The sequence below is a fragment of the Cynocephalus volans genome, chromosome 18 (genome assembly GCF_027409185.1).
Source record: "Cynocephalus volans isolate mCynVol1 chromosome 18, mCynVol1.pri, whole genome shotgun sequence".
Lineage (NCBI taxonomy): Eukaryota > Metazoa > Chordata > Mammalia > Dermoptera > Cynocephalidae > Cynocephalus > Cynocephalus volans.
Window position 1 is genome coordinate 5283968 of NC_084477.1, and position 15547 is coordinate 5299514.

Sequence of the window (15547 nt, forward strand, 5' to 3'; positions counted from 1 at the left end):
CTCCACCTTCATAAATGAGATTAGCACCCTTATAAAAGGGCTATAGGTTGAAGGGAGGACCCTCTTGCCCTTCTGTCCCTTCTGTCACATGAGGACACCTAGATGGTGCCATCTCTGAGGAATGGGCCTTTATCATACATTGAACCTACCAGTTCCGTGATCTTGGGCTTCCCAGCCTCCAAAACTGTCAGAAATACATTTTTATTGTTTATAAATTACCTAGTCTGTGGTATATTGTTACAGCAGCATAAACAAAGACACTCTCTAAGTATCCCTGCATACCATACATGTCCTCCAATTCTTTTGACTCTTTCTTACTCTTGTTTCTTTGTGACTCAATCAGTCATAAACAGAAAAATGAAAAGTATTCCAAATTTTCCACATACACAATATTACTTAAAGGTTGGGAGTAACCTTAGAAATTATAAAGTTTAAGCCATTATTTTTACAAACAAGCAAAATAAGACACTAAGACTAGATGACTTGTTCAATGTCATATAGCTAGGTAGTAACAGTGCCCAAACTAAAATGAGGATGTAACTACTTATGCAAAGTATCCCTTTATAGACCACACTCACAAAGTATACACATACGTATACTTTGTGTGTGTACATGTGTCTGCCTGTGTATGTTTATCCAAAGATCAAGAAACAACCTCAAAAGTCTTCTGTGACAGGCAGAAAGTAGACTAAGCCATCTGGTTTCTCTGCAGCAGATATCTGATGAGAGTATTTTATTAAATGAAATGATACATGTGTTTTAAGTAACAAAACAAATTTAGACTTACACAAGTACTTGTCTTTAAAAAAATTAATTTGGCTCCTGCCTTCATACAACCCCCATTTTTTCCCTGTATATTTGCAACTTTGGGTTTTCTATGGCTGAATTAAACAGATAAAATTCTATGTCACACTACTAAAGACTAATCTACGGGTTAAATGCTACCAAAAGAAAAAATATGTATTAAATGAATCAGCAAAAGTTCTACTGAAACTTCAATTGTTAATTTTTTTATTTAACTAATTTATTGCTTCCATCAGATGGTCAAGAATCTTATCAAAAGATATAATAATCAAGCATTTCATATATATTCATTACTTTTATATTCATTTCCTATGAAAACTTAGATCAGATACTTTCACATGATCAAATAAAAATATTCACTCAAAACATGAAAAGAACCAATTAATTTTTCCCCAAAAAGTGCATACAGATTCTTATTCATAAATTTCTTTAATTTTTCTCCCCTGATCTGGACATAAGCCCTTATTCCATCCCTATTTTTGACACTGACAGATTTGACAGAAATTTACTTTTGCTTTCTTCATTCACGCTGGATCCAACATGGAAGGTTTACCCAAATCCCTATGGTAGATAACACTTTTTTAAAAGTGATTTTGATCATTATATTTGAATTTTGTCATATAATAAACTTAATGTTTAGAGTGCATGATATATATACATATCAAAGAAAAACTCAAGTAATCTCATCAGAAAGTAATTTTTCCAACAGAACTCAGTCCACATATTAGTAAATTTGAATATTCAAGGTCAAAGTAACTTCTGTATTTTGAACATGATAGCCTAAGAAGAAAATAATTTTGAAAAGTTGCTTTATTATTTCCTGTTTAGAAAATTATTAATTCAGCCCTCTTTACTGATCAGCTGCAAAAAACAAACAAAATTATTAATTCAGCTCTTTATGATCAGCTTGTAGTACATGCCAGCAAATGTGGAATATAAAAATACAAATGCCCACTAGAATCTAAGGATACCTTTGCCTTTCATAATACTATGTCCTAAGATTGATGAACTTCAAAATAAGGGACTAATATATGGTAGTAAATTGTAAGAGCTTTTTTTTAAAATGCAAGTTTTGCATTTTGGGAATTTGTTTTGCAGTAGAATTGTTTTAGATGTGTTTAAAGATTAATTATTGCAAAGCATGAAAATGAAAAGTTTTTAAACCCTTTAAAAAGAAAATAAAGTACAGACAGCATGCATATTGTTCATTTAAAGGAGCTTTCTCTCCTTTCCTTTAGTATCGGGCTGTAAAGAGTAGTCTATGTTTGCTAATTCTGCTCCATTACCTTTTAATTATAATTGAATCTACCTTATGCAGATTCTGAGTTTCTGTCCTCTCTCTTCCTCTTAAATTGCTTTAGTGAACTATGGCTCTAATAGTTCATGATCAAAAATGGCCAAAAGTGTCCTCCTAATTGCTAAATCCAATGATCTTTAATATTCCTATCTTATCTTACACTTCTCAATATCTTTGACCATTATTTTTTTTTTTCTTTTTCGTGACCGGCACTCAGCCAGTGAGTGCACCGGCCATTCATATAGGATCCGAACCCGCCCGCGGCAGGAGCATCGCTGCGCTTCCAGTGCCACACTCTCCCGAGTGCGCCACGGGCTTGGCCCTCTTTGACCATTCTTGCCTTCTAGAAACATCACTTTGATTTCCTCTCACTTCTGTGGCCACTCCTCCATCTATTTGTCTTTTAAGGGGTTACTTCCCTATAGGTGATCTCTTTAGGACTTCTTTGAAGACACTGGGCTTCAAATACCTTTTATTATATTAAGTCACACATATAAATTTAAATTTAAAACCTCTTTTACAAGAACCAGACTTTAACCTCTGTTTTAGTCCATTTTGTGTTGCTATAATAGAAATACCTGAGACTGGGTAATTTATAAAGGAAAGAGGTTTATATGGCTTATGATTCTGGGACAGCTGCATCTGGCACAGGCCTCAGGCTGCTTCTACTCATGGTGGAAAGTGGCAGGCAGCTGGTGGGTACAAGCAGATCACCTGGCGAGAGAGGAAGCAGGAGAGAGGGAGAAGGTGCCAGGGTCTTTTTAAACAACCAGCTCTCGCAAGAACTAATAGAACGAGAACTCACTCACTACCCCTCCTCCCCCAGGGAGAGCCTTAATCCATTCATAAGGGATCCACCCCCATGACTCAATCAATTTCCAACACTACCACATTAGGGATCAAATTTCCACATGAGTTTTGGCGGGGACAACATATCCAAACTCCATCAACCTCTAATGGCTTACAAGCCATTTCCAGTTCAATGTCTCTACTGGCTCCTCAGATTTAATTTGAGAAAAACTGAACCCTTTCACCTTCTGAACAAAATGTGACTTTTCTCCTGTTTTCCCTGTCCTAGTAAATGGCATCATTAACTGTCCAGATTCTTTCCCACTCCTTCTTTATTTAGGTAAGAAATTATATCCCTTTGATTACATTTCTTAAATATCTTTCTTGACACTTTTCCATTAATTCCACTAAATGCAGAACTCTTCTACCTGAATCTCTTGCCTCTAGCCTCCCACTCTCCAAATCCTTTATCTATCATGTTATCAAAACTATCTTTATTTATAAAAACAAATCTAATAATTTTATTCCCCCAATCTTCAATAGCTCCCTGTACAGTTCAAGAAAGAATTCAAACTCCTCGATTTTGAATACAAAGTCCTGCTACCTCCCCATCCCTTACTCTGCCCCTTCCTTGCATTCCCTGGCTCCAAATTGTTCCAAGACCTTTCATATTGAACTCATCAGCAATCACTCCCTCTGGAAAGCTTCCCATGAAATCCCCTTCTCCCCCAATTCAGCCTCCCAATTCTGATCAGTTAACTTGCCTTCCATATACATCTACAGCAACCCTTAAACCTCTTTGCACAGTATTTAATTTTTTATTTGTCTATTTTCCTCCAATAAACTGAGTTGCTTGAGTAAAGTGACTGTTTTAATCTTGGTGTCCCCTGCACCTTGTACAATGCCTGAAACTTAGTAAACGTTCAATAAATGATATTAATAGGTATTTGTGACACTACATCAAATTTTTAGTTAAGTTTTATCAACAGGTTACAACAGGCCAATCGTCATATTAGAAATCTGACAGGATTCCCTGGGAATTTTCTACTGATTACCACTAATATGAATACAATCCATATGATCAGTTTCAATGATTCACTTCATCTTACCACTTTTAAAAGTTAAGACTTGGTCACCCCTAGTGCTACCTCTTCTATCTTATTTTCTAAGAACAAGACTCTTGGTTAAGGAGACCACCTTAAGCTAATGGTTCTCAGACCTAGCTTCACATTAGAATCACTTGCGAGGACATTTTTAACAATGTGTGTGTACACACACACACAACCATTACACATTCTTATGTGTATATGTATATATCAACATCTACACTTCATACCTGGATGACTTGAACTCAATTACAATAGATCTGGGGTGAGAAATAGGTATCTGCATTTTTAAAAAACATTTGCAGTACATCCCAATGTATAGATTAAGAAGCACTAACTTAATAAAATGCTTAAAACTCCATTTTCACTCTATGGATAACAAAGTTCAAAGTTTTAATAAGGTCTAAATGAACATAATTGCAGAAAGTAAAACTGATTTTGTGTAGGAGGGAGCCTCTGAACATAAAGAAAGTTAATGAAGAATGGAACTTTTTGAGTAAGTTATTTAGAAATATTAAGGACTATGAATATTCCAAATCACAGATTTAGTTCAGATCAAGTGTTGCAAACTACAGGTGGGCTCCACATTAAGACTAAAAGCCAGAAAGTGCAAAACAGAAAAAGCAGGCACTAATTTGATCACCTCATAAAACAATGTTAACAACATCCTTTCTTTTACAGAAATGTCATTATAACTAAAATGACTGCTTTGTAGATTACACACGTTAAGAATGCTTCAACTCTAAAATACTTAATGTGAACTGAAATTATGGTTAAAATGTAATGTAAAGATATTTTACAAGACAAAAGAAAGAAATGATATGGTAAGAGCTATACAGAGATTATCTTAACTTTATCACAAAAATGTACCATTCTCTAATTCATCAGATAGACTCCTTCGGCTTAGATTGGGTGGGTTGACAACATGGGAGGGTAGGCAGGGGTGGGGAGAGTGGGCTGTAACTATGAGGATTAAAGAGAGAGATAGAGGCTGGTCTGAGTGCAGATGTATTTACAACTAACTGATCACAAGTTACAGATTTCTTTGTTCTTTCTCCACTCCCACTGCTTCACTTGACTAGCCTAAAAAAAAAAAAAGAGAGAGAGAGAGAGAGAGAGAGAAAGAAATAGGAAAAAAAATTACTAGTGCACAGGAAAAACACAATGTGCTGATTTAGAATGAGGAGACTGGAGGAAGAGACAACAAATTGGGACTAACAAGACAGAAAGGAAAAACATGTCAGACATTAGAAATTCTAGCGACAAAACAAACACTGAGAAGCAGATGAAAGAAATGGTTATCAAGACAGCATTCTTTGATGAAATATTCCCTCATCCTATAAATTTGAGGGCAGGGGATGTTAATTTGGAATTAACCTAATATCCACTAGCAAAAAGGTACCAGATTCTATTAATGAATTATGTTCTAAATGTTATTCACAATGTTAATCACTAGACCTATTTCTGCTAGATACCAAACAGCCCCATCCCCTAGGTCACTCTCCCCAAACAAAGTTCTAAATTTTACTTCATCTGTCCTTCATTTAATTGCATTCTATTTATCCCTACCTCTCAAATTTACAAATTTGAATTCTAGGTTCTTTACAGTAGATCCTTAACATTCTGGAGGGTTGAACCACATTCTCTCACTTCAAGCAAAGGCTCTTATTTTTATTGAATAACCCAACACAGAATTTCTCACATAGGTAAATGATAGGGAAATAGTGGAAATGGAAGGTAGTGAGACAAAAACTTTACATATATTTCACTCCTGGATTTGCTAATAAAGGAAACAGTAGAATCTACAGATTAGAGAAACAGTGAATGTATCCTTAAATAGCTCTTCAGCTTAAACAAACAAAAAAAACCCCCAAAACTCAATTTACTGTTGATTTTTGGAAATTCTGAGAGGTTGGAACTTGAATATACCTAAAAACACTATCAAAAACTAAAAAAAACCCCAAACCTGTTCCCGAGTAACCTTGCCATCCTTCAGAACACAAAGAAATCAATAAACTTGGTGCACTCTCAATCAAAACCCCAAAAAGATTTTTTCAAATGACCTTAAGAAAATAATTCTAAAACACATCTGGAAAAATAAGTATACAAGAACAACTAGGTAAATTCTGTAAAATTAGTATAATATACACAACAGTCTGTCAATTTATAAATACATATTATAAACCTACATTATAAAAACATGGTAATATAGCAGTGCAAGAAAAGGCAGACAGGTAGATGGAATAAAATAAAAGATCCAGAAATAAGTCTATTATATTAAGAAGACATTTTAAATGGTAATGGATAATGAAGTTATATAGTAAATGATATTGACACAATAGGCTGTATATACCTAAATACATTTCAGGTAAATTAAAACATTGGTATGTAATCATTCAAACCATAAATATGAAAAGATATAGGCATGTATTAATAAAATTTTGTACAATGGGATTACTTCATAAGAAAAAGGAAGTGAGAAATTTGCTATTTACATGTCAAAATCTTTGCTGGGTAAAAATAACCAATTTAAAAGACAAATGACAATGTGGGAAAAAATTTTACAATATATACGATAAAGAAGCTGTTAGGAGTATGATGATGAAAATTCCTTTAGAAAAAATAAGCAAAGACCACACACACAAGCAATTCAGATTAGAAATACAATAGCCAATAAGCATATTTCTTAAAAATGTTCCTAAACATTAAAGATAAGAGAAATTTTTAAAAGGTTTTTTGCTCATCAAGTAGGCAAAATTTTTTAAAAGACATGTAATATCCAGCATTGATGAAGGGTTGAAGAAATACACAATCTCATATACCAGTGGTAGAAGTGTATATTGGTATAGATGGTTGGGGAGGGGGAGAGATTTCATTAAAAAATTTAGAAAAGGTTTTGAAATTCTGCATTTGTATCTGTGTTGTGTCTTCTTAAAACCAAAGAAAAACACTGATTCACCCAGACATTCACAGTTAGAAATGTTCACTGCAGTGCAGTTTACAATTTTTAAAACCCCCTTAACTCCCATAAACAGTCTATGAGTAAATCACTAGTTTGATAAGATGGACTCCTATACCACCATTAAAAATTAGAGTCAGAAAGTTTAACCTCATGATGAAATGTTACCAGATTAAACCAGAATATACAAGAATATGTAACAGTGGTGCTACTGGCTAGTGGGATTATGAGTGTGTTCTGCTCAACTTAATGGTATTTTCTAAATTTTCTGCAATATACAATGATTAGCTTTGCAATACAAAAAAAGAATAAAACAGTATTAAAAAATAAAGCGGACTTCACTTTGCAATGCATTATTTATTTGATGAGAAGCATTTATTGAGCAACCATGGCAAAAAATGTTATATAAGGTCCTCAACATATATACATATTGTGAAGTTACGGTCCTATTGCCTCAAAAAGCTCACCATGGGAAGTCCTCCATTTCTAATGTTTCTTGTTCACCAAAATAAATATTTTATACTTTACCCCTTTATTATTAAGCAGGCTCATTTCCTCTACCCTCTTACTTACTCAAATCAGTTTCTAGTTGGCTGCCTGGAGTTCAAGACCCCTAACCAACCTCTTTGAATCTGCACTTTTTTTATCCCATGTAACATGGGACAAATCTTTATCCAGTAGGACAACTTCCAGAAAAAAAGTGAGTTGAAAGAGGGAAGATCTCCCTGTTGGCCTGGGGGAAAGTAAGCAGGCTTACTTGCTTATTTTTTTTTGGCCTAAACTCTCATTATTTAGATGCTTTGTTCAGAATTCAAGGATGAGTTTAGGATTGGTGAAGGATATTATCTCAAAGCCTGATTGTTACTTTCCTCCTCCTAGCAACATGACTTCTCCACTCCCAAGAATATCATGCAATGATGTGCAAAATTGCCTATGAGGATGGAATGCATAGGAAGTAAAAAACTATTCCTACAGAGTCAGAATGAAAAATATTTTTGTCATCCCAGCCAACGTATTTCTTCAAATCTAACACTATCAACTTGGTACTACACTTGGGCAACAGGGAAGGAGATCCCTACCTGCAATTAAACCTTTCATTTGCTTTTTACATCTGTCTCATTTGTTTATCACCATAAACCTCTGAGGTAGCTGGACTGCCACTATGTTTATTTTGTAGATGAAGAAACTGAGCTTTTAACAATAAGTAACATGCTTAATATCATGCAATTAGTGACTCTGAGGCAACTCCTGATAAATTCTTCTCACCGAACAACACTATTTCTCCTGTTCAAACTTCAGTACAAGCAGCAGCCAAGCCCATCCACCCAGGAAATAACAGTGCCCTATTTATGAAAAAAACTTTGTTCAGGGCTTTAGATTCAGTAGTTTCCAGAGGAGGATAACTGTGAACGTTCCTGTCAATAACCGATTCCTGAAAAGAGGTCTAATGAAATTGTTTTCTCAAGGACCATTTACAAGAAAAGAAAATATGATCTGATCTCTTAAGAAGCAGTCAGGTGATTAAAGTGATGTATGTGATTGGCCATTCCTCATCTCTAAAAATACTTCCTTTACTTGGCTTCAGGGATATGACGTTCTTCTAGTTTCCTCATACCTCACCGGCCACTTCTTTTCAATCCTTCTTGATAGCTCCTTCTCTTTTGCTAAGCTTTCAGTGTTGGAGAGTATCAGGTCTCAATCCTTGGACCTCCTCTCAATCTAATTAACTCCCTACCTAAATGATCTCTTCCAGTCTACTGGTGAAGCTTACAATTTAAATATCTCAGTCCAAACCTCTCCCTCTGAATTCCTGCTTACATATCCAACCACCTACTTGATATGACCACTTGGATTTTTAAGACATTTCAGACTTAACATGTCCAAAATGCTTGCTTTTTAAAACCAGAACCTGATCAATTTCACTGTCAATACTGCTGTCACTCTAGTCTAAGCCACTAAGATCACTTAGTCTAGATCACTTCAATCATCTCTAAGCTCATCTCCCTGACAAAATAGTCAGAGCCATCCTTTAAAAATATTACCCAATTCTTTTGCCATTCCCCTGCTCAAAACCCTCCAATGAATTCCCACAGCATTTAAATAAAATCAACCAATAAAGTCTCTATTCAACCTTATTTTCTTCTACTCTTCCCTTTGCTTGGTCACTTCCAGCCTCAAATTTGCTCATCCCATTCCTGCCTCAGAACCACTATACCTGAGTAGATAAATCTTTACTCAGATACCTACATGGCTTCCTTTCCTCATGCAAGTCTCTGCTAAATTTCACCTTCTCAAAGAGGGATTCCCAAATCACTCTCTAATAGCAGCCCTCATGGTGTAGAATGGTGTACAAGGAGGCTGGCTACCTTTTGTGTCAAAGAGGGGAGGCTAATTAAGAACACACATTTGTATTTGTTTGAATTGAAAAAAATTCACTTGAAGGATACATAATACAAATGGCTACTTACTGGATTGGAGAAAGTAGTAACAGCAGACATGATACTAGGGTGGAAGGACTTTTCACATTATTCCTTTTTAAAATATGACTTGATTTTTTGACCACTTGAATGTATTGCCCACTTGAAAATTAATAAAAAATAGCCATTGTCCATCACTCACTATCCCTTTACCCTGATTAATTTTTCTTCATAGCACCTATCCTTACTTGACTTTATATCATATAATTATGTAATTATCCATATCCCCCACCAAACTTGTAAGTTTCACTCAAATTCCTTTACTACTGGAGGACATAATGGTTTTCTCCTTAATTAAAACAAAACAAAATAAAAACATTCAAATGGTTTTCATTATCTTTGTGTCATCTCCCCCCACCCCAGGATATTTTATTTATATAACATTAACTCTATTTATAAATCTGCATGGCTTTGTCCTTGGCTATATCCAGAACATGGCCAGGACGAAGACATAGAAGTCTGGCCTGTGAAATTTATAAATGTCAAAAAGCCAGGAAGGGGAAGCTAATCTTCTGGATGACAGAATCATGATTCAAGAAGATCTCAACAAGTTTTAACTATGGCTGCATTCAAGGAGATAAAATTTAGTAGGGAGTAAAGGTAAAATATTGCTTAAAAAACATCATCTATGTGCATATACAGAATTTGTATATATATCATCTATGTGTATATAGCTAAACATAAAGATGTTGGTTTATGCTGACTACACCAGTGGTTTTCAGACAAATTTTTCAAAAAACTAAATGAGAACCAACATAAGGCTGCCAACTTTTTATTGGTTAGTTAAGAAAACTAAAACAAAAGAAAACAAAAACTCATTACCAATATCAGAAGAAACTTACTACCTATGAACACTATCATTTCATAAAGAAAGGCCATTTTAAAATTAGAAATGCAGAAGTACAGAACTCAAAAAATAATCCCTCGAAATACATAAATATAACTTCAAAAGCCGCAAAACATTTTTCTGTCATTATTATTATTATTATTTTGCTTAGAACTGGCAAAGACACTTGTTGTTAAAGAGTTGACACAATTTTAGACTGTAAACACAAGCATATGGCTTAAAATAAGAAAAGGAATGGTTTCACAACATTCTGCATTCAGACTATAACTGTAGAATTAAATATGGAAACGAGAATAGAACAAAAAGAATAGCACTGACCAAATTGATTGAATCCAGTTGACAGAGATGAGAAAAGTAGAGAAAACCATATCACATGAAGCAGTAGGTTGTGTAACCTTTAATTTAGAAGCGAAAGTCTAGCACAGACCTAATATACTCATACTAAGCAAAACCTTATTGTGTCTTACTTCTAAAGACAGAACTGCAACCAATGGGAAGAAGTTATATAACAAAGCAGATACTAGGTTCAGTTTAAGTAAGATCTTTCTATTAAACTTTTTGAAAGCTAAATGTGCTTTCCTATATCCATGGTAGGGTTCATGGAGAAGCTGGACTCAATAACATCTCAGGAATATTTGTAGTGGGTGACAGATTTCAAGAGATGACTTCTAAAGTTCCCTCCAATTCTAAAATTTTATGAATCAGAGCAAGGGAACAAATGTTACCCTTTTAGCTTACTAAAAAAGATGAGTACAAAGAATTTTGGCTTTAGTCAAAAAGACAAGGTTTCATTTATAGGCTCTACCACTTAGTAATGTGTGACACAGAGGCAGTTATTCACTAATTCAATGCCTCAAATTTTTCGACTTTGTGTAAAATAATACCTTTACTTAGAAAACTGCTGCATAAATTAAATACACACACACCATACACACTGCTTGGCCCTCAGTAAGTGTTCAATAAAGTCGAAAGAAAATGTCTATTAAAATGCAATGCAAAATTAAAAGTTAAAATTATAAGGCAAAACAAAAAAGCACTTTATGGTGTTATCAACCCAATAAAAAACATAAAGTTAATATTTCCCAAAAGGTAAATTCTAGTTTAAATTGGGGATAATATAATTCATTACCTGTAGGAAAATGAACTTCATAGCTTTTTGTTATGTGAAATTTTTACTTTAACAGTTTATAGTTTATCATACTATTATAAAATACTATTGAGTTTCAAGAAATATATAAAAACATGGTTACTAATTCGTAGTAGGAAAAACATTCCAACAGTTTGTTTTATGAAAAGCAAATGTTTGGGCATTTTTCTTCCTATAGTAAGTTACTTTATAAAACTAAAGTTCCTTTTCAGTAGAACTACTACTTTTACATCTCAAACACGAGGACTAGATTAATAAAACTGTGACAATCAAGTTCATTGATACTCACAGACAACTCAGAGAGCATGTAGAGAAGCTTTTCATAAATTTTCACAGGGTAGGAAGACGAGGGGGCAAAGGAAAGATCACTCTGCAGAACAGACCTTGGTTTTATTTGACTCTGCCATCCAACAGACAAGTCACTTAACTTTCTGAGTTTTAATGTCTTCCTCTATCTCTGTCAAGTGCACTTAAGACTCTTCCTTTTTAAAACACCAAAATTCTACAGTATCTACAAAGTTGGAAAGAACTAAAAGCAGCCCTTGTTTCTCTTAGTTTTTAAAAATTATGGTAGAAAAATACAAAATGGTTTGTAACTTCTTACTCATCAACGTACTATTTCCAGAGCTGAATTCCTGTCCTGGAAGCCTACCCAGTTAGGGTTCTATGAATGAAGATCTAGATACTGTATTCATAATGTAACTCTCTCCTCTCACATTATTCCTCCACCGACTCCTCCCCATCCTGCTTCATTCTCTCTTCCGCTTGTTTTAAGCAAAAACACCAGCAAACGGTTGTGGGCACTGTAAACTTAAGGATCAAACATTTTAAAAGATGCATTTTCATCTTTTGTCGTCTGCTTCACCCAATTCCTCCCAAATGGCTGAATTTTCTTTAAAAGATAAAAACGAGAACGAGTAAACAACTTCAGAAACAGAAACACGCCAGGCCTATTTTTGTTTGTTTGTGTTGACTGCTTAAAAATAAAACGGAAAGATGTATCCTGAGCTATGCCCTTAGGAATACGAATGCATTACCCACCCGCTGAAAAAACAATTCTGCTGGTCCATTTCCCTGCTACACAACAGCCCTTCCCAGCCCAGTCTTCATCGTCATCTAGTCATTTTATATTAATCACCCCAGCAATGCTTGGACTCCAGCAAGCACAGTCCCTGTTTTCCTTACATTCTTTAAAAATAAATAAAATAAATAAAACTCTACGAAACACCACAAAATACAGACTCCGTGGATCTCAGAATACAAATCCCACGTCTTCCCGCCCCGCGTTAGGCAGCTGCTAATATTTTTTCCCCCTTGCATAAAACAGAAAGGGAACCATACCAAAACCCTACGTTGGAATCTCAGACAATGAAACCCACAGGAAGCCACCCTCGCCTCCCCCGGGCTGACTCCTGAGCCAGAGCCCACGCGGGGTGCAGTCGCCTGGCAGGGTGCGTGACACCACGTCTTCCACGCCCTCCCAACGCGCCCCGGAGAGTCCCCGGCCGACCTCTCCCGACCGCCCCCCACCCCCAAACCCACCACACAAAGGGGATCGCCGCCCGGAGCGGCTCCAATCGGGGAAAGACTCCCTTCCCCAGCGGCCGCGCAGCCACTCGCTCCAATGCTCCGCCCGCGCCCCTCGCCCACAGCTCCGGCGGAGGGAGGAGGGCTGCACAAAGCCCGGAGGGGACTGAAAACGATCCGGTCCACTTGGGGGACGCGGAGGCGGCGGCGCAGGGCCGGGGGCGGTGGGGGAGGCGCAGGGGTGGGGGATGGGAGGGGCGGTCGGGGCGGCGGCGGCGGCGCCGCGCGGAGGATCCGGGAAGCGCCCCCTCGGCCGCCCGGCCCCCGCGCCCCTGCCCCGCCGCGGGCCGCGCCCCGACTCCGCCGCAAACCCGAGGAGGAGGAGGATGTGGAAAAGCGACGGCGGCGACGGCGGCGCCTACGCGGAGCAGCCGAGCGCATCACTTACCCCTCACCGTTGAGGAACCGGACGGGAGAGGCGGGGTGCGTCGCGTCCCGTGAGTCGGTCACACGCCGTTCTCCTCCCACCCCGTCGTCGTCGCCGCCGCCGCGCTCGAGCTCCGGGCCCCTCGGCTCCGCTGGGCAATAACGTTATTCCACACACGCCCCACACATAGCGGTAACGGCGAAGAGCGGACGCCCAGTGCGCAGGCGCCTCGGGAAAGGGCGAGGAGCTGGGCCCTATCCCCCTCCTCCTGCCCAGTCCCGTCGATCAGTTACTGCGCAGGCGCCAAACACAGACAATGAAAAGGGGTTGTGCGGAGGGTCTCGCCAGGCCGCTTTTCCAGCTGCCCACTGCGCAGGCGTGTCTCCAAAGATCAGCTCGAACAATGAAGAGGGCCCTGTGATTAGCTGGAACCGCAACCAAAGAGGACTACTGTTCCCAGCGGGCAGCGCGCCAGTTTCAAGTGGAGGTCGGGCTGCTGGGCATGCTAGAAGTTGTCCTGTCGGCTACCTCCACAGTCTAGGCTGTGTGGAGGAATTAGAGCTTCTTTTTCGAGAGAATTCATTTGACCGTTTTGACAAATATCGCAACTGAAACAGGAGTCAGAGATTGTTATTTGCGTCCTTGAAAAACCTCAGAGGTCAACTGCACGTTAGCACATTTCAAAGCGTCAAGGCCTTCAGTGAGCCCTTTCTGTCAGTGGGGTGGTCCAGACCGCGGAGGGATGGGGTGAAGGCGGGAGTAAACCACGCTGGGCGGGAGGAAGAGGGCGGAACTTCCAAGCTTGTCTCTTGGCAACCGGCTTCGGCAGCCAAACCGCCGAAGCGAGCGCCTGGGACGCGGTGCCCTCTGGGAGTTGTAGTGTAGCCGGAAGGCGCTGTGGTTCACCAGGCTGGCAGGCCTTAAGCCTGCGGACTACAACTCCCGACGTGCATCACGAGGGCCGGTGGGTTGGAAGAGCCCCTAAGAGCTCAGAACCGGGTTCCACGCTCCCCTGTGACAGCAGCGGCAGGAAGCAGGCGGGCGCTCCCCGGGCCATAGGCCTTGTTGTTCTCGGAGGGGAGAGCACCGGACATTTCCTCACGTAATTCCCATTTCTGGGCCCAGAGTCTGTGCATGGCGACGTGCCCGGGGGACTCTACCCTGGAGGAGATTCTGGGGCAATATCAACGGAGTCTCCGGGGTGAGTTGCTCCGAACCTCTGTGGCTCTGCCCTGGGTATCCACGGCCTAGTGGTTGGAGCAAACCAGGTGCATTTGCTAACACCTCGGTTCGGCCCCAGCTAGACTGCGGAGGGTGTTGCTGAGAACTTTAGAGAATGAAATAGTTTGATTTTGTTTTTAAGGTTAAGCAGCGTTGTTTCCCTAGAGTCCCATAGTTCCCTGAACCATCTGCCTGATCTTAACTTAGGCATCTTTCTCAACCAGCACCAGCAGAAACTTTTGGACTGCTCTATGCCACTTTTGACCAGTTCCCATACTTTCCTGTTTAATGCAATAAATTCCTGATTCACACTTTTTACACATTCAAATCATGGCATAATGAATGGAATGTGACTTATAGGACGGAGGGAAGGGAAGAACACTAATAATTATTTTAATCACAGCATCTTCTATTTATTGGTCTAGGCTGTTTACATACGGTAAATTATTTACAACTTAAAACCAAGTTTACGAATATCCCTACTTTACACAGTGGGATATTGAAGCTCAGAGAAGTTAAGTTATAGGGCAAAACCCACACAGCTGGTTAGTAGCAGAGCCCAGTATTAAATTCAGGCCTGTCTGCCTTCAAAGCCTATGTTTTTCTTTATTGATCAAGTCATAATTGCTATTATTGAAACCTTATTTAGTTCATTCAGATTTTCTTAATATATTACTCTGTGAGTGATTTTCTGTGGAAGTGATGTCTGTACTTGTAGATGGCCCTTTCATCTTGGACAACATATATAACCTCTAGAAATCTCAGTTCTGTTATATTGCAGTGTGGAAGTTATGGTATTGTCTACAGGTTTATTGTGAGGAGCAAATGAAATAATCCACATAAAGCAGTGATTTTCAGACTTTTTAAAAATGTTACCCATAGAAGTACATTTTATATGGGACATATACACTAAAAGAAAAGTTTCACTAAAGAATTTTTATTCTAC

The 15547-nt window shown here is 38.5% G+C and overlaps 2 protein-coding genes across 12 annotated transcripts in view; one reads left to right on the top strand and one right to left on the bottom strand.

Moving 5' to 3' along the window:
• Positions 1–13566, bottom strand: part of CEP170 (centrosomal protein 170) — a 131801-nt gene extending 118235 nt beyond the window's left edge. For 10 of the 11 annotated variants that reach the window (XM_063082759.1, XM_063082765.1, XM_063082764.1 and 7 more), the window contains exon 1: positions 13402–13566. The gene's annotated coding sequence lies outside the window, so the exon portion shown is untranslated. Of the gene's footprint in view, positions 1–12968; positions 13020–13401 lie in introns of those variants that run through there. The other variant, XM_063082756.1, reaches the window with a different exon arrangement.
• Positions 13567–14464: 898 nt separating this feature from the next.
• SDCCAG8 (SHH signaling and ciliogenesis regulator SDCCAG8) overlaps positions 14465–15547 on the top strand; it is a 209818-nt gene continuing 208735 nt past the window's right edge. Inside the window, exon 1 of the mRNA XM_063082814.1 lies at positions 14465–14581. Coding sequence (XP_062938884.1) covers positions 14515–14581 — 67 coding nt within the window. The 5' untranslated portion in view covers positions 14465–14514. The remainder of the gene's footprint in view (positions 14582–15547) is intronic.